Source organism: Antechinus flavipes, chromosome 1 (assembly GCF_016432865.1).
Source record: "Antechinus flavipes isolate AdamAnt ecotype Samford, QLD, Australia chromosome 1, AdamAnt_v2, whole genome shotgun sequence".
In the NCBI taxonomy this organism is placed as follows: Eukaryota; Metazoa; Chordata; class Mammalia; order Dasyuromorphia; family Dasyuridae; genus Antechinus; species Antechinus flavipes.
The window spans coordinates 672,149,830-672,169,331 of NC_067398.1; the positions used below are offsets into that span (position 1 = coordinate 672,149,830).

Sequence of the window (19,502 nt, forward strand, 5' to 3'; positions counted from 1 at the left end):
AACACAGTTCTATAGGTTGTCAATATTTATCAAAATGAGATGATTAAAAGTTTACAAAGGGCTTTACAAAGTATCTCATTTTGTCTAAGCACAGATGTCATCACCTGGATTTCACAAATGAGGGAACTGAAGGACTAACTGACTTGATTAGAGTCACAAAGCTATGAAGTGCCTAAAGCCACACAGGAATTCAGTTTTTCCAGACTCCAATCCTTGTCTATTATGCAGTGTTAGCTGTACAATCTAGCAATAGTTTAATGAAGTAGACAGAGGCTCTTACCACTCAAGTTTCTACTGTTTATTCTAAAATTTAGAGGTGCAAAAGGTTTGGAGGACACAATTCTGCCACCTGAAACACAAAGATAAATCATTACATCAAGTCACAAAATGCAATAGGGATGACATAATTAAAGAGATAGCAAAGTTTCACAAGAGACACTCAAATATTCAACAAGAAATAGGTTAGCAAAATGTAAAAACCCTATTTCTAAAAAGGCTATACAAAAAGTTCAAGTTGCACTGAGCAGCACTACTTTCACAGTCCTACCCACACACTACAACATTCTCCTTTCTGCAGGCAGAGTAGCATTCAGAGAGAGGGAAAAAAGTGCAGTTTGATAGGGGCTGCCTGGCTCCCATCCACACCTTCACACACTCAGGATACAAGTGTCCTGACTTCTAAGTCAGGGCCATGACAAAGTGCAGACACATCTCTCATAGAGGGGTGGAACTACCTGGCAAAGTCTGCATGCATCTCTTCCTATAGTAAATATCAAGTATGCTGAGGGACCTTAGGATATATGCCCACTTGTCAGTCAGCACACCAAAGTAGAGGCAAAGCCAGGGGGAGACAGGCTATCCTAAGCCTAGTCAGGTCATGTCCTAGGATTTTATTGATCAAATTGTCTATCTTTAATGTGAATGTCAAGGATGACAAGACATTGGAATAGTCACATGGAGAAATGACCATGCTAGCCTTTATAGTTTTGAAAGCTTATAGTTTTGAAAGCTATCTATTTTTGTAACAAAACAAATACTGGAAAAGTCTGGTATTGATAACTGGATGGCAAAAGAGATTTGTAGTGCCTATGTACTGTGGTTTAAGTTTACATTATATTAATAGGGGAACTCTTTAATGAGGAGCAAACTCAAGTTTCATGTCCCTTAAAATTCAACTTGATGTGGCCAAAGTTTAAGAAACTAGCTTGGATAAAGGGTAAAGAATAGGAAGAAAAGAAGTCTTATGTAAACTAAAGTTTATCTCCCTATTTTACTTAAGGAAAAGGAAGAAAAAAGACAGTATTTCATTTATATTGTACAAAAAAGAAAACACAGGCCAAGTATTGACCTAGACTTCCATAGGTTAGACACCTATCTCACGAGAAAATTTGTACCTCAGGTCTGTAAACTCTACATGGTACAAAGAAAAATGGTAGGTCCTGGTACCAGCCAACATATGAATGTGCGCACCCAAATCGTACTGGCAAGCAAAGAGCCAGGGGGAGAGAAGAGATGATCCACCACTCTGCAGACATCACAATTCAAATGAAAATCAATGAGAAACACCCTGTGTGAGCTTTGATTGTGGAGGGAAGGGGAAGGGGGTGGTTGGGCCAGTCTCCCCAGCTCAGCATTCCCAGGGACACAGAGCAACATGTTTAAGAGGCAGGAGGTGAACGTGGGGCCCCGGTTCTCTAAAGGCCATCGTCACCACATTGACTGTTAATAGACGTATATGCTCCACCTCTGGCACTACCCTGAGGAGCAGTCCACCAGACTTGACCTATGTGACCATGAATGAAGTAGAGCCCACAAAGATTCCTGTGGCCTGTCCTGTGTGATTCTACAACCTCTCCATGCACCCTAGAGGGGCTCAGGCCTCTCTATCAAGGCTTTCAATGGTCTAGGTGGAAAACTAATTCATTTGCAGGCAGAAGGGTGGAGGAAGCAGTATCTCAAGTACTTTCTAATTATGTCATAGTACTTTCTAATTCTGTCATCAAACAAATGCCATGTGTCCTTTTGAATGGAGCTGACCAAAACAGAAGCTCCGTGGATTTAAAGCAAGAAGATATGCTGGCAATTCTCTAGTTCCAAGTGCCTTATTTTGTGCACAGGACATGCTGAATGTCCAAAAGCAAAGCTGAAATTCATACTGAGATCCATGCACATAAACACTAGATTCAGTTCCATAAGATTACTCTGGATTTGTTCAGAAACCAAAGCTCTCTTTCAAATAAGATGAAGTCATGAAGATTCCACTGAATAGAGCAAGCAACTGCATCCCCCCCTTTATTCAGAAGGGTCAGAGAATACTCCATTTTAAGTTAGCAGTGATTGCCATGAGTGGGTGGTCAAAAAAAGCACAGATTATACAAAAGGGAATTTTCCTGGGTGACTGCAGATTAATATTAAGTCTCTATCATGATAAACCCCAATCATCCCATGGATTCTAAGGGGTCTATAATATTTCCACAAGAATCCAAAGGTACCTCAAATCCTAGAGATTTAACCTTTCAATATAAAATTTCACAATAACTATTTTGGAAGCTCTGTACAGATAATTCTCCATTCTAACCACCAAATAGGAAGTATATCAGATTTAGCAACAAATTTGCAAGACACTTGAAAAACTAAATGCTTTTAAACTAAACTCCTAATAAAGTAATAGTCTAATCCAATATTGATGTTTAATGCCTTATAAAAGATACATAAATTTAAAAAGCACTTTTGTCGATTTTTAATGATACAATAACAGCCTAAGATGATATTCAATGTCCAAAAGACAAAAGCTTTGAAAAATAAGAGGCTAAATATTTCTTACTATAGAAGAAGCAGCCACCTCCCTCCCAAGCCTAGGACATTGTTTGTTTTTTTTTTTTTTTTGGGGGGGGGAGGAGGGGAAGGGAAAAGGCAGAAGATGGGGGCAGATATAAAAGAGGAAGAAAAGCAGAGTCATAGAAAATATCTTACCTTCTTTCATGTTAGCAAAACGCTCCTTCAGTTGGTGATCCACCTCAGGACCAAAGGCAAAATTATTCACAAAAATAACACTGCAAGACAATACTCCAGTTAGAATAATAAAGTAAAAGTCTTCTTTAAAGCCTCTCAAATATCCATATCATTTCAATAAATAATGTTTGCACATTTAACATCGTTACAAAAAGGGACCGTAGAAAAATATTTTGAGATTAGAATTTGGGAAGCAGCTTGCTCCTCAGATGCAGGCATTTTCTCAGAGCCAGTCCAGTTTCTGAAAACACTGGCTATTTAAAAGCTCCTGCTGGGATGGGTACCAGCATCAGAACCTAGTCCTGTATATGCAGGCAATCATGGGAGGTCACCATCATCTCGTTAGACCTCCTGATGTTAAACACTTCAAACAACACTGCCAAGGGTCACCCCAACTAAAGACTTCTTGTATATTTCACAAGACTTCCAAGGTAATCTATATCCTAAACTGTCACCAACTTAACAGGCAGTACTTTCAAACTATAACAAGTCATCTTCTCTACCAATACGCCAGAAGGAAAAAAAAGTTACAACACATGATTAGTAAGATTAATTCAAACTATCCTTAATTGCTTGACAATAATTTCAACAATATAAACTGTTCAAAGAAAACTGAGGGGAAAAAGGGAGGGGGGTGCAGGTAAGAAATGGCACCAGTTCTACTAACAAGTGGAAAGGGAGCACACCCACTCATCTAACAAGAATCCCATAAGCCTCAGATGGCTGGGAGTCTGCAAAGGAAATATATATTGAAGGTTGTAAATGAGGAAAAATGACATTTTACAAAGTGCACAGTCTTTTTTCAAATCCTCCTCATTTTCCATTTAAAGCTTAAAATACTTAAATATATTTTCAGTCTTGAAAGTACAATACCCAAAATCTCACTAGTATCACTGCTTCCCCGCCAACTTCCATCCTGCATTTATACAACATGCTTAACTTCCAGAGTCACTTCTTTCAAATCTCGATGTTCTGTTAATCAAAAGAAGGTCCAACTAAGCAGACCAGTCCCCCCAACAAACCCAAGGTATCAATAACCAGGATCGTGAGCTGTGATGAGCAAACAGAACAATAATAAAGAGAAAGGGAAGGAGAGAAAATCAAGTCAGCAAAGAACAAAGAGGACTGTTCTGAAGATCAGGCATAGTAAAAGACAAAGCCAAAAAACAAACAAACAAACAAAAAAAAAAAAACCCATCCCTTCACCCTCCCCCCCACCCCCTTCCCCTGCATGTGACAAATGCAAAGTAGAGGCAGGACAAGAAATGGTCATATTTTAACATAGGAATGAAGGCCAGCAATGACATCAGGGTGATGGATGATTTGGAAAGGACACACAATATCTAACAGCATTTCCAAGGGGAATTTTATCCTATGGGAATATTGTGAATTGCAAACTTTAGAAATTCAGCCCGTCCAGTGGTCTCCTTGGTTAATTACCAAATGGCTTTTCCCAGAGCACACCTTCTCACTTAACTCGATCCTGCAGGACTCTCAGGGCCAGATTCTGCCCTCTGCCAACTACTCAGCGTCCATTCTGTGGCTTGGTCTTATCACAGGATTATGGCATGGCTGGCATGGTAGAGGAGGAGCTTGAGAAGTTCAAGGTATTAAAGGTGCTGGGAACCTGAAAGCCAGGAGATATCTTCAGGAACAAGTATTTACGGGGGGCTGCTGTATACAGGCAGATTCTAAAAACCCCACATTTCCTCATCTGTGAGTGGTAGGTTAAAAGTATGCTCATTCTTTGAATAAAATAGAGGATAGTACTCACAGAATTAAACTGATGACCACTGTCAAAAGTCATCTTAAATCAAGTCCCCATACAGGGCCACTAGGTTTTTTTGGATTGGTTAGCTTTCCTTTTGGTTTTTGTCATGTGATGGGAGAGAAGGGAGATCACTGGGTACACACCACAGAGGAAGATCTGGCCCAGGACTCCAGAGCTGATGAAACAAGTCGTTGTCATGGAAAGCATTGGCCATGTGTAACAGAGAACTACTTCCCAATGCAGTGTAACAAGCAAAAGAAAGAGAGCTGTAAGCAAGACTGAATACAACCAGATGGTGATGAACCACAGAGCAATCTGGCAATGTCAGGGGCCTCTGTGGACCCAATTCCAGTTGCCCTGACAGAACTTCCCCAGGTTTTTCCAGCCTTTTGATGACAGGGAGGTCACCACACAGAGTCCAAAATACAAAGTTCTCAATAGTTCAAGGACTGGCAAGTCACTATCTACCTAAGAAAAAAAATATTTATTCAAAACCCCTAACTGTGAACAACAGGAGTATGCCAGATCTGAGAGTCATTATAGCTATTGACGGAAAGTTGCCAAAGCATCACCAATCTAAGAAACAGCTGCTGGATAGCCAGGGCACAACTCTAATGAAGGTTAGATTTAGATTACATACAGTAGCCAGAGAATTACTGGCCTTCCTGAATTCTGACTGGAGCTCAACAGTAAATGCATAAAGAGTCATCTGTCCAGAACAGGAGAGCTGGCACAGTGTGTACAGACAAAGGTGCACAGAAGTGACAAAAGACACTTTAAAGGCTTGGGAACAATAAGCATCTTCACTGAGGAATACCAGTCACCTGACTCATCCCAGGCTTACCCTTTGAACACCTCATAAAGGTGACAACCTCAGTTTAAAAGGATACTTTAAAAACAAAAATGAAAACATACTTAGAAGCAGACAGTATGGAAGGCATAATTAATGAGCAGGTTCTCACATTCTAAAGAAAAGGGATTTTAAAAAAAGTTTGGGAGAAAAGTCCCTTTTGCTTTCTCCAAAAGCATTCATTTAAAATAGCACTTCAAAGACTGCCAGACACTTCCTTCAACCTTGTACAAGGAGGCAGAGAAAAAACTTTTTTCTAGATGACAAAAGTAGGATCCCTGAGAAGTAAGGGGCACGTGTTTTCCCAATAGTCACAACTCTAAGTGCCAGAATGGAAATAGAGGCATCCTGATCTCAAGTGCAAAAATCTATAAATGCATTGCTTTTGTAGGGGACAGATTTTTTCTTATGTTTGAGTATATCACAAAACAGTTTAATGGGAAAAAAAATACATGATATGATTTGTCCAAATTAAAAAAAAAAAGACTCCATGCTGAGAAATAACATTTTAAATATAGCTGATAATTTTCCTTAGGACAGAGTTGAGATCCAGCATTTTAAATAACTCTTGAGAGTTTCAAATAACTTTTTCCAATTGAGAAACAGGAAAATGAATACTTCTGTGGATTGGGAATGTTTTACTAGGATAAAATTAGTTTTTCTAAATAAATCTTAATTCCCAAATATGATGCCCACCTTCAGAAATTTCTCCAATTTGCTGTTGCTAAAGACTAAACCCTTAAATATTTAGGAAGATACTGGAACAAAGTATATGTCAATATCCCAGTGATGCCACAGTATAGATTAATCGCCAAAACACAGAAGTACATACAATGCCAACACCCATAGCTCTTTGCTGTCTCTTTCAATGTTTTCTTCTGCCTTGTCATTACATCTTTTTATTAAACCTGAGCTTTGATAGCTACTTTGTTAATTCTAATAGAGAATCTAGTTCTAAGATAACTGAAAATACGAACATTTCAGTATCAAATAGGCAGGAATAGTAAGGAAGACTTTTTGGAATTAGTACTGGCATTTTATTTTATAAAAATATCTTGAAAGACAGGCACATACATGCCAATTACAAATTGATAATCATGACTGGCAACACAAAGACTTTTTTAAAAAATGGCAAATCTTTAAATTTTTTTTATTATGCATATTTGTTACAGGAATGATTGTTTTTCTTTTTTATTGGAAGTATGTGAAAAAGAAAAGGTGAATTTATCTTAACTTTCTTTTTTAAAAAAGGATAAAAAATAAAATACTAAAAAAACTATAATGTGGCAGAATGCATAGGATTTACCAGTGACAGACCTTAAATCACCTCATGTAATGGTTTTTCAAAAGTATGATTCAACTATTTTGAATCAATAGATTGAAACTATTTTGACACAAATAGGTTTCAGTTTCCAATTCTGTAAATATTAATCATTACATGTTACAAACATCAATAGATATCATAAACAAAAACTCTGTCAGGGATTCTGAAGAGTGCAAAGAAACCCTAGAATCATCAAATCTGAGAATGCTAATCAAATCGATGTCCAACCTTCTCAATTCAGGAGGAGGAGATCCCAAAATTTAAAGCTAGCAAGGCAACCATGAGATTCAAGTCTAAATCATGTACCTTGAGACACAGTGCCTTCAGTTACACCACACTGACTTCAAAATGAAATGTCCATGAGAAGATCCAATTCAATGTCAAATGAAAAAAACTCTTAAGGAAAAATTTCAGCAAAAGGCCATAAGCTAAAAGCACCGGAAACAAGCCCAGGATCCAGGAGAGATTCTCCAAAATGAATATGAATCAGAAAGTAGTGTTATTAAAAAGCTACTGCAATACTGAAAGATTAAAACATGTACTACGGGAACAGGAGTTAGTTGCCTAAAAGTTTAACAAGAGAAAACCTACCACTCTTGAACAAGAAATACTAACCCCCTGGACCCACACCCTATTTCTCCTCTCCTTACTTCATGTGGCTCCTCAGATCTATTCTGATATTTAAAGGGGGAAGACGGGAGGAGGAGGAAAGAGAAATATGACACAAAATCCCAAAAAGAAATCATAAAAATGATTAAGGGAACTGAAAATATGGCCACTACAAAGAAAAAGAACAAAAGTTATTTAAAAGCAACTTAAGTTAGATGTAAAGGCTGAGGCAGATTCTGACTTGCTGTTGCCTTCTTTGGCACAGATCTACATAAAATGGAGTTCAATAGCAAAGTGAGATTTAGATAAATTAGTGAAATAACTTCCTTGCAGTGAATGAGATTAAACAATGACCATAATGTTGGAAGAACCATGCCTGGAGAGCTTTTAACTGGATAACCCTGGAAAATTTTTTCTTTTGGTTCTGCACAGGGAATTCTTTCATTAATTAATTAAGTGCATTCATTAATGCAATGAAGGTTACAAGGGCAATCTTTGCCCTCTAAGGGATTCCAATCCAGTTTTCAGAAAAAGAGATAAATCCAGCACATGGATTATTCAGCCTCATGAATAAAAGGACTGACTCCAACTAGTGGAACTTAAACATTTTGTTTGTCCTACACCCCATCCTAACCCCACAGAGGTCCTCCCAGACATGAATAAAAGTATGGACTGACCACTTCCAAGTGGCAGACTTCTCAAAAGCACTACTAGCTCTCCTCTCCACTTCTTATTCCCTCTCTCCCTTCCCCCCCAAATGATCATCTCCTAATTCTCCTTTTAAAGAACTAGGCCCAAAAGTTAGGTTTTCACAAGGAATCTACAAGCTTGGAGGGAATTCTCTAAAGAAGAAAGTCAGAGCACAATTTATCAGTCATAGCAACCTTCAATCTAAAACAAGCCCCCAATGAAGATGTAGATCCATAACGTTAAGCAGCTGAGATTTAAATAATTTTCAGAACTAGTCATACCTTGTATTTGCAATTCTTTCCCGCCATTCTTCTGAAAGGAAGTCACCTCTTTCCAGCTAAAGGAAAAGAAAAAGATTATTCTTTGCTGTAGTTACACATTCTCACTCCAAACCAAAAATAATAAAGTCTTATCAAACAATTTAAGTGACAATTATCATATGCCCAATATTCAAAGATTTAAAATTCCATTTGCAGTAAAAACTGTCATATATAGTCGTTCCCAGACTGTTGGGAAAAGCCCATTGGAAAACATGGTGACAGGTTAGGCAAACAGGAGAGAAAGCCTTTCATGAGTTGATAACCAAATCTTTCTTCACATTGTGGCTTCCACTATTAGTATTTATGACTTATTTCCATAAGAAATTAAGATCAATCCTGAAGTGAATGGAGGATTCCAAGAAGAACGGCATATTAACTTGGTTGCTAAATTCTAGCATGTTAAAATATCTTTTTTGTTACTATTCAAGAGTCCTATAAATGCATGGGACAGTCATGACTTTCTAGGGAACATGAGTGACATCAGTTTGGAAATTTCTATACAAGCTAAAAGTGGCTCTGACGTGGATTAAAGATAAATTAAGTATAATTGTCTCTGGCAGCTTTTAGCCTAAACAGCAGAGTACAACAATAGAATTAATATTTTAGGCTTAAGCAATGGTTACAATGGTAGCAATGACTACCATCAATACTTTTCAAGTAACAGAGTGACTAACTCAAAAAAACTCTTCCAAGGCAAAGTTAAGATTAGTAAGGCTGGATCTCAAGTCAGTTGAAAAATATCAATCACAACTCAAAGATACTTCACTAATTCATTGCAGACCACTGCAACAAGGTTTTCTTACCTCTTTTTACTTATATTATTATCTTAATTCAATCATCTCACTAGAGGAGATCACTCCTTATTTCTTCCAGTTCCACACCAAATGTGCTTATATTAAAAGGGTGATTAGTTCAGTTTCTATATAGAAACTGGTCAAATACAGTCACTGGCTTTCTTTTGCCTCCAGGATGATGCAATATATTGAAACCTGTTCAAAATCTGATCCTGGCCTAGTTTTCCAAAACTAACATGCCATTTTCTTTTTTGATTCCATTCAAAAGGGAGGACTCCCTCCTGCTCAAGTCTTGATGTACTCAGAGGCTATCCCAGTGCCTTGAAAGAATGTGGAATAAAGTAGATGCTGATTTTTTACATACACTTGACAGATAGGTGGGGCTACCCTAACATATGAAATAGGGACAAAAAGAACATCTACCTCACAAGAATATTATAAAGCTCAATGAAATTTTCCCAAAAAGCATTGTATAAATTTTAGATATCATCATCATCATCATCATCATCATCATCATCATCATCATCATTATTATTATTATTATTATTATTATTACAGATGCAAAGAGGAAACATGGTGTGTGTGTGTGTGTGTGTGTGTGTGTGTGTGTGTGTGTGTATAAAACAGTGCTGGAACTATAGTCAGGAAGACCCAGGTTCCAATCTTGACTCAGGATTTACTAGCTGAGTTACTTTTCTGAGCCTCAATTTCTGCAATTGCAATGTGAAGATTAGATGGCTAACATTAGGCAGACAGCAAATATTTAATAAATGCTTTTGTATTGGAATTCCCCCACCCCATTATGACAAATACTTAATTCTAATAATAATCAAAAAAGGTGACCATGGAGAACAGATCTAAAGATTTAAAACAAAACAAAATAAAATCATCTAACAATGAAGAAACCAAGACTCAATAATGCAGAGAGCTCTAAAACCACACAGAACTCAGACAGGAAAGGCTAAATCTGAGACTGCCTCCACCTGAATCTTAAAATCAATATTTTCAAATGCTCTTTTTAATATTGAAGCTGGCAGTCAACAATAAAAATAAATGAGGCAACTTTTAGGTATTGTAGTCTTCCATGAATACATTCATATCTGGATTCAAGTTCCAACCTTATTTCTTCTAGTTCTGCATCAAAATGTGCTCTTATCATATTAAAAGGATGATTAGTTCAGTTTCTATATAGATGATCTCTAACATCTTCTGTAACCATGCTGCTAGAAATACTTGTATTTTTTGTCACAGGTCAAACACTTTTCCAGCAAAGTTCTTGTTACACCCCAAAATGTCACCCAAAACAAAAATTAAACCAAAATACTACTCTTTGCTTACCATTAATATCAGAATCTATTCCACTACACTGAAATACTCTAAGAAACTGCCATTATCAGTAATTCTGTGTTCCTACTATTTTGAATTTTCTATTAAGTTTCCTAATCCCCAAAGAGCAATAGGTCTTGGTATTATGAAATTAATGTTACAGGTTAAAATTAGAAATCATGAGGCTTTACCGCATACTCTGCAAACTGGCAAAGAACATTTTTTAAATGGCAATACTCAATACTAAGAGGGGTTGTAGAATGATAGACACTCTGGTAATACATTGTTGGTAGAACTAAGAAATGGAAAAATACAAACTGGAATTTTTAAAATAAAATGAGGAAAATGTTCATAACCTCTGAACCACAGACTTTATTAATAGGCTTAGAACCAAGGAAGCTATTGAAAACCACCAATTATACCAAAATAGTAGCAACTATTGCTACTGTTATAGCAACACTTTTTCTGATAGCATAGAGTTAGAAACAAGAAGATGTCTATCTACTGGGGAATGGCAAAAGAAATTGTGGCATATGAATGTAATGGAATATTATATTGAAATAAGACTAAGCATAGAAATATCTACATGAACTGAAAAGGAAGCAAGGCCAAAAAAATAATATAGAACATGAATCTAGATGTAAATGGAAAGAACAAAGGCACACAAAAAAAAGTAAATTTAACAAAAGTGTCAAGATCAAATATGACTCAAAAGGAAAAAATGTGAGCAGACATACCCCTATCATCGATACTCCCTTTTATAGAGAAGTAAGGTCCACAGGGAGTTACACAGTACACATATTTTTTGATTCTCCCAATATTTTTTTCTATATATAAATCAATTAAAACTTATTTTTAAAAATTAACAAGATAGTACTATGGCTCTCTTGGAGCAAAAAAACAATTTACAAAAAAACAAGGTCAAGTATTACAAGTGTTTATGATTACAATGGACTTTTTTTTTCCCCTGGGAGTGTAAGTAAATTATAAAACAATGTCAAGTCTCTGTTTCTGTCTCTATCACACACATACACTTACTTTCTTTCTTTGAATCAATTCCAAATGCTTTCCACAATAGTTAAGTAAGCCTATTCACAGTTTCACAAACACCACAGTAGCATGACTATCTTTCTACAGATTCTACAATATTAACAACTTCTCCCTATAACCTCAGCAAATCTGCATGGTCTGAGTAATTCTCAAACTGTTCCTGAAGCAGCTTGTTGATGTAGTGGATAGAGCACCAGCCCTGAAATCAGAATGAGTTCAAATCTGATCTCCGACACGTAACACTTCCTAGTTGTGTGACCCTGGGCTAGTCACTTAACCCCAACTACCTCGGCAAAATAATAATAATAATAAAATATAAAGAGAAGCTGTTGAAGAAACATCTTCACTTACAATCAATTATTACAGGGCAGAAGTTGAACATGAAGAAAATGATCAACATCACCATAACTCAACAAGCCACAGAACAATCCTCATTGGGAGCACTGAAACGGTTTAAATATCCTCGATTTGGATTTACAATAAAAGACTGACAAAAATACCCATCTCCTTTGAGAGTTACCATAGCTAGGCAGTGATCCTAAGAGGGAAAGGATAAAAATGTTTCTTCTTTATCCATATATTTATGGGGGGAAGGTGTATGTGAGATGTAATGAAAAGTTTTTTATTCCAAAATAAAGTAAATATCACTTTCTTCTCTAGCAAAATAGGTGAGACTATAGATTTGGAAAACAATCTGCACTAACAGATGTGGTAGTGGTGTTGATTGATTTTCCACCTGAAATTATGAGATACCAAAAGGAGTTTAAAAAAAAAAAAAAAAAGGTAACACAAATTTAAAGATAGGATTGCCCTGGATCCTTCCTGTTAATAGTACATGAGCAGGACAGTATGTTGTTGGTGTACGTACAAGTGTACACACACACACACACACACCCTTTACCAAAGCCAAAATACTTAGCTCAATAATAACAACAACAAAAGTCAATTCAGTCTGTAAAGTACATAGTTATTTTTAGAGCCCTGTTTAATTTAAAAATAACTAGCGGCAAAAATCCAAGTCTCCAAAATGTGGCATGTTGTCCAAGCCACAGGGAATGTTTGGAGGGCTTTTCAAATACCAAAACACAAATTAGTTTCCCGCCAAAACTGTGATTTCAAAAAAAGCTGCCAGGAGAAACACACATCCTATGTATTCCCAAGTGGAAAATGCTTAACCCTTAAGCAGAAAATATTCCAGCAACTTGTACAGGGTTCTAAAAGTTAAGTGGTAAATGGTCACTGTAACTATAAAAAAAGTTTTTTTTTTTTAAAATGTGTTCCCCATTAATACAGCTTCACTGTCACTCTCTTAGAAAACAACTGTCACTCTAACTCTTCTCTCTTCTACATCACAATGTGCATTTATTACATCTTGTAGCAGATTATTCAATCATCCAATGAAAGATGAGTCCACATACTCTATTTTTTCTGATTAGCAAGCAAGAGGTCACCCTGCTATCTCTGGCAAGCAGGCACTAGTGTTGATATTTTGAGTTAGGACTCAGGCCATCCAATTATAGTTACAAATATCATGATTTGTTACCATTCTGTGTCCAATACCCCCCAGGAAGGAGACATGTCCCCGCCACACCTCAAGTCACTGTGTCCAATGACAGAAGCCAAAATTTATGACACTTTGAGCTTTGCAAAGCATTTTATAAATATCATCACTTTGTATCCTCAAAAAATCTTGGGCATAATTTCATTATTATTCCTTTTTCCCACCCATACACATAAGGAAACGAAGGCAAGCAGAAGTGAAGTTGGCTTGCCCAGGGCCACACAACTAGTAATTGAGACCAAATCTGAACTTCAGTCTTCCTGACTCCTAAGTTTTTTAAGAGCAGAAACTTTCACTTTGTCTTTATAATCTCAATGCCTAACAATTCCTGGTACACAGCTGGCACGTAATGAACCCTTCTTAAATGAAAACTAATTTTTAAAATGTTTTTTATGTATTTTTATATTAACCAAGCTCATAGCATTTAAACCCAGATCTTCCCAATTCCAAACTAGTACTCACATAAGGCCTGTGATAGGGAAGCCACTGGGTAAAAAGCCACTTCGCACTGGCCCTCAGATAACAGAAAATAAATCTAGTTCATGTGGATTATCCAAGAGGATGGGTCAAAATCACCAAGCAAGACGCACCTCTATTCATCCCGAGGGCTATATAGTTGAGATTTATCTAGTGCTAACTTTGTGCCTTCAAGCACTTGCTAAATGCCTAAAGTACCCATTTGATCTTCAGAAAAAGAAGAGAATTATTATTATACCCATTTTACAGATAAAGAAACCGAAGCTAACAAAAATTAAGTGAGTTCCCCAGTAAGTGTCTAACAGCAAATTTCAACTCCAGTCTTCCCTCCTCCAGGCCTGGTAAGTAAGTATTGGTGGCCTCCTAAGCACTGTATTCCCCTCGCTCTGCCCTGGTCTAAGGTGATGCATCTGCCACGATGATTTGCTGATCATGGACACTCCAGAAGGCAGAAGGACCCCCATACTTACCAGGATGACAGGAGAATGGGTTTGGATGAATATACTGCTCCCATGTTTTTTTTTTTAAATAATAACTTTTTATTGACAGAACCAATTGATTCCAGGGTAATTTTTTACAACATTATCCCTTGCACTCACTTCTGTTCCGATTTTTCCCCTCCCTTCCCCACCCCCTCCCCTAGATGGCAAGCAGTCCTATATATGTTAAATATGTTGCAGTATGTTCTAGATACAATATATATATGCAGAACCAAACAGTTCTCTTGTTGCACAGGGAGAATTGGATTCAGAAGGTAAAAATAACCCAGGAAGAAAAACAAAAATGCAAATAGTTTAAATTCATTTCCCAGTATTCTTTCTTTGGGTGTAGCTGCTTCTGTCCATCATTGATCAACTGAAACTGAGTTTAGGTCTCTTTGTCAAAGAAATCCACGTCCATCAGAATACATCCTCATACACTATCGTTGTCGAAGTATATAATGATCTCCTGCTTCTGCTCATTTCACTTAGCATCAGTTCATGTAAGTCTCTCCAAGCCTCTCTGTATTCATCCTGCTGGTCATTTCTTACAGAACAATAACATTACATAACATTCATATACTACAATTTACCCAACCATTCTCCAATTGATGGGCATCCATTCAATTTCCGATTTCTAGCCACTACAAACAAGGCTGCCACAAACATTTTGGCACATACAGGTACCTTTCCCTTCTTTAGTATCTCTTTGGGATATAAGCCCAATAGTAGCACTGCTGGATCAAAGGGTATGCACAGTTTGATAACTTTTGGGGCATAATTCCAGATTGCTCTCCAGAATGGTTGGATTCATTCACAACTCCACCAACAATGCATCAGTGTCCCAGTTTTCCCGCATCCCCTCCAACATTCATCATTATTTTTCCCTGTCATCTTAGCCAATCTGACAGATGTGTAGTGATATCTCAGAATTGTCTTAATTTGCATTTCTCTGATCAACAGTGATTTGGAACACTCTTTCATATGAGTGGTAATAGTATCAATTTCATCATCTGAAAATTGTTCATATCCTTTGACCATTTATCAATTGGAAAATGGCTTGATTTCTTATAAATTTGAGTCAGTTCTCTATATATTTTGGAAGAGACCTTTATCAGAACCTTTAACTGTAAAGATGTTTTCCCAGTTTGTTGCTTCCCTACTAATCTTGTTTGCATTCGTTCTGTTTGTACAACGGCTTTTTAATTTGATATAATCAAAACTTTCTATTTTTGTGATCAGTAATGGTCTCTAGTTCATCTTTGGTCACAAATTTCTTTCTCCTCCACAAGTCTGAGAGATAAACTATGCTATGTTCCTCTAATTTATTTATAATCTCGTTCTTTATGCCTAAATCATGGACCCATTTTGATCTTATCTTGGTATATGGTGTTAAGTGTGGGTCCATGCCTAATTTCTGCCATACTAATTTCCAGCAGTTTTTATCAAATAATGAGTTCTTATCCCAAAAAGTTAGGATCTTTGGGTTTGTCAAACACTAGATTGCTATAGTTGACTATTCTGTCTTGTGAACCTAACCTATTCCACTGATCAACTAATCTATTTCTTAGCCAATACCAAATGGGTTTGGTGACTGCTGCTTTATAATATAGTTTTAGATCAGGTACAGCTAGGCCACCTTCATTTGATTTTTTTTTCATTAATTCCCTTGAGATTCCCGACTTTTTATTGTTCCATATGAATTTTGTTGTTATTTTTTCTAGATCATTAAAATATTTTCTTGGAATTCTGATTGGTATAGCACTACATAAATAGATTAGTTTAGAGAATATTGTCATCTTTATTATATTTGCTTGGCCTATCCAAGTACTGCTCCCATGTTTAGCAGGTCAGAGGAGAGCCACAAAGCAAGATGTTTCTGCTGTGCTGAAAATCTCAACATGCAAGAACCAAGTGAGAACAAACAAATCAAGTGTTACATACTGTTTCTAAAGGCAGAGAAAATCCTTGCAGATACTACCTACATCTCTCCTCAGTCCCGCAAAAAGAGAAAAAGAAAAAATAAGAAATGGGATGGAAGGGAAATAAGGGACTAGAAGATTTCTCCAAATAGTCTGAAATCCTACTCATTTCTTCCTTGCAGACAAAGAAAAACAAACCAAAAGTCTGGGAGGTGGTACTGAAAGTATCACATACTCGGGGATAGGATTAGGGATGATCTATCTGACCTATAAATTCTCTCCCAAGCCATTCTCATCATTTCCCTGCAGGTTGATTCCTAGGTGCAGCATTTCAACTCAACACTTCTTCTCTTGAATCTTGAAATAAGGAAGCTATCATATTGTCCATTATAACCAGTCATGTCTTAGCCCGGGATCACTCCCATCATTTGCTTTCACAAGTGATTCTGGACAAAGATGGAGAAAATGATAACTCTTCCAATTGGATATACTACAAATTTGTTATGCATTGTCAACTGGGTCCTCACTACTGCCAAAGAACCCTATTTTACTTCCTTTATCAATTCATTCTTCTATTCTCCAAAACAGCTATTCCAAATCTTGTCATCCTTCTTCAAACCTCCTCATCCTTCTTCCACTCTGAGAACCTTGCTTCATAATTTTAGGGGAAAAAAAATATTGTGGCCATTCCCAAAGAACTCTCTCTTCCTCATCTGATCATTGAGACTCTTCAAAAATGTTCTCCTTCTTCCCTAATCTCATATGAAGTGAGGCAATTATAGCTCTTCTACTTAAGAAATCCATCCCACTTCCTCTAATAGATTGCCCCCTCTGTCTTCCCCATTTTTCTCACTTATTTTTTAATCACTCTCATTCTACAGACTAATTTCTTACTGCCTATAAACATGGCCAAGTCTTCCCCATCCTCAGAAAACCTTCACTTCATCCTTTCACTCTCATAGGATGACAGCTAACTATTGTCCAGCCCATTTACAATACAATAGATAGGTTGTGCAATGGATAAAGTGCTGGGCCTGGAGTCTGGAAGATTCATCTTCCTTGAGCTCATATCTAATCTCAGGCAGTTTCTTACTAGTTATGTGATCCTGGGAAAGTCATTTAATTTTGCCTAAGTTTCCGCTTCTGTAAAGAGAGCTGGAGAAGGAAGTGGCAAACCATTCCAGCATCTTTGCCAAGAAAACTCCAAAAGGGATAACAAAGATCTAGGTATAACTTAGAAAAAAAAATTTAACAAAAATCCCACCTTTTCCCACCAATTAATCCATTCTAATTCTAGTGTCTTCTTTCTGCTACTTTGCTATTGTATAGCTGGCTTTGCATTTGTTTCTTTATATGTTGTCTCCCTACTACACTGCAAATTCCTTTTCCTTCTTTTTGTAGCCCCAACATAGTGCCTGCCACAGAGTAATTGCTTAATAAATAGTGATTAATTGATCTGGCTTATTTATACTATGGTTGCACAAAGCTCTGATGATGGCAGGCTCAGAAGTTACTAGGTTACTATGTAGACAGGCAAAAAACATGGGATAAAGTGAGCTTCCAATAAACACCCTAAAAAAGACACTAAAAGAGTTACCAAAGGTACCCTAGAAAAAATGAGGGTGAACCCAAGAGGATGTCTTACAGCTGAGAGACTTTATAAAATACCATCTGTTTTAATTACAATGTTCAAATTTTAAGCTGGATTTGGTAGCTGAACATGTGCATAAATTCCCAAAGAAAGACTATAATTATGTATACTCACAGTCCCCCTAACTTATTCTGCTCTGAGAACACTGTGGTCTACCCCCTACTTTTTCCTCCTAAGTATAAGTAGCTCCACAAAAATACCCAACCATTGAAAAAAGCAGCAGCAGAACATGTAAAGTCATATAATCTCAACAATAATCATAGAGTCTGCTTTTAGAAAATATATATTAAATAGCATCATATCTCCAGCATTTAGCACAATGCTCTGAACACATGGGGACTTAAAACAAAAGAGAACGTGTCCTCCAATTCAAAAAAGCTATTATAATTCCAAAGTTAAACAAGGGATGTTATTGAACAACTTCCAAGTCATCTAGTCCACTGGAAGCAGCCACATGGCTCATCCTAGATAGAGGAAGACCCGAGTTCCGATTCCAAAACATCCAGTAGCTCTAGGATTCTGGATTGGTCATTGCACCTCCACTTTGCTTTTTTCCACTAGAGAAGGAAATGGCCAATACTGTTGGCCCCATCAGGGATCCCACATCAGTCTTTATTTACTATCTTCTTTTAAAGATGAAGAACCCTTCTGATAAAGGCCTCATTTCCAAAATATATAGAGAACTGACTCAAATTTATAAAAAAAATCAAGCCATTCTCCAATTGATAAATGGTCAAAGGATATGAACAGACAATTTTCAGATGATGAAATTGAAACTATTACCACTCACATGAAAGAGTGTTCCAAATCATTATTGATCAGAGAAATGCAAATTAAGACAACTCTGAGATACCACTACACACCTGTCAGATTGGCTAAGATGACAGGTAATGATAATGATGAATGTTGCAGGTGATGAGGGAAAACGGGGACACTGATGCATTGTTGGTGGAGTTGTGAACGAATCCAACCATTCTGGAGAGCAATCTGGAATTATGCCCAAAAAGTTATCAAACTGTGCACACCCTTTGATCCAGCAGTGTTTCTATTGGGCTTATACCCCAAAGAGATACTAAAAAAAGGAAAGGGACCTGTATGTGCCAAAATGTTTGTAGCAGCCCTGTTTGTAGTGGCTAAAAACTGGAAAATGAATGGATGCCCATCAATTGGAGAATGGCTGGGTAAATTGTGGTATATGAATGTTATGGAATGTTATTGTTCTGTAAGAAATGACCAACAGGATGAATACAGAGAGGCTTGGAGAGACCTACATGGACTGATGCTAAGTGAGATGAGCAGAACCAGGAGATCATTATACACTTCGACAACGATATTGTATGAGGATGTATTCTGATGAAAGTGGATTTCTATGACAAAGAGACCTAACTGAGTTTCAATGGATAAATGATGGACAGAAACAGCTACACCCAAAGAAGGAATACTGGGAAATGAATGTGAACTATTTGCATTTTTGATTTTCTTCCCGAGTTATTTTTACCTTCTGAATCCAATTCTCCCTGTGCAACAGGAGAACTGTTTGGTTCTGCAAATATGTATTATATCTAGGATATACTGCAACATATTTAACATATATAGGACTGCTTGCCATCTTGGGGGGAGGTGGGGTGGAAGGAGGGAGGGGGAAAAAAAACGAAACATAAGCGAG

The 19,502-nt window shown here is 37.1% G+C and overlaps 1 protein-coding gene across 3 annotated transcripts in view; it reads right to left on the reverse strand.

The window, feature by feature from the left end:
• Positions 1-19,502, reverse strand: part of DOT1L (DOT1 like histone lysine methyltransferase) — a 123,893-nt gene that overhangs the window by 42,624 nt on the left and 61,767 nt on the right. For 2 of the 3 annotated variants that reach the window (XM_051972240.1, XM_051972239.1), the window contains exon 1: positions 281-386. In XM_051972240.1, coding sequence (XP_051828200.1) covers positions 281-371 — 91 coding nt within the window. In that variant the 5' untranslated portion in view covers positions 372-386. Of the gene's footprint in view, positions 1-280; positions 387-2,973; positions 3,054-8,537; positions 8,594-19,502 lie in introns of those variants that run through there. The other variant, XM_051972241.1, reaches the window with a different exon arrangement.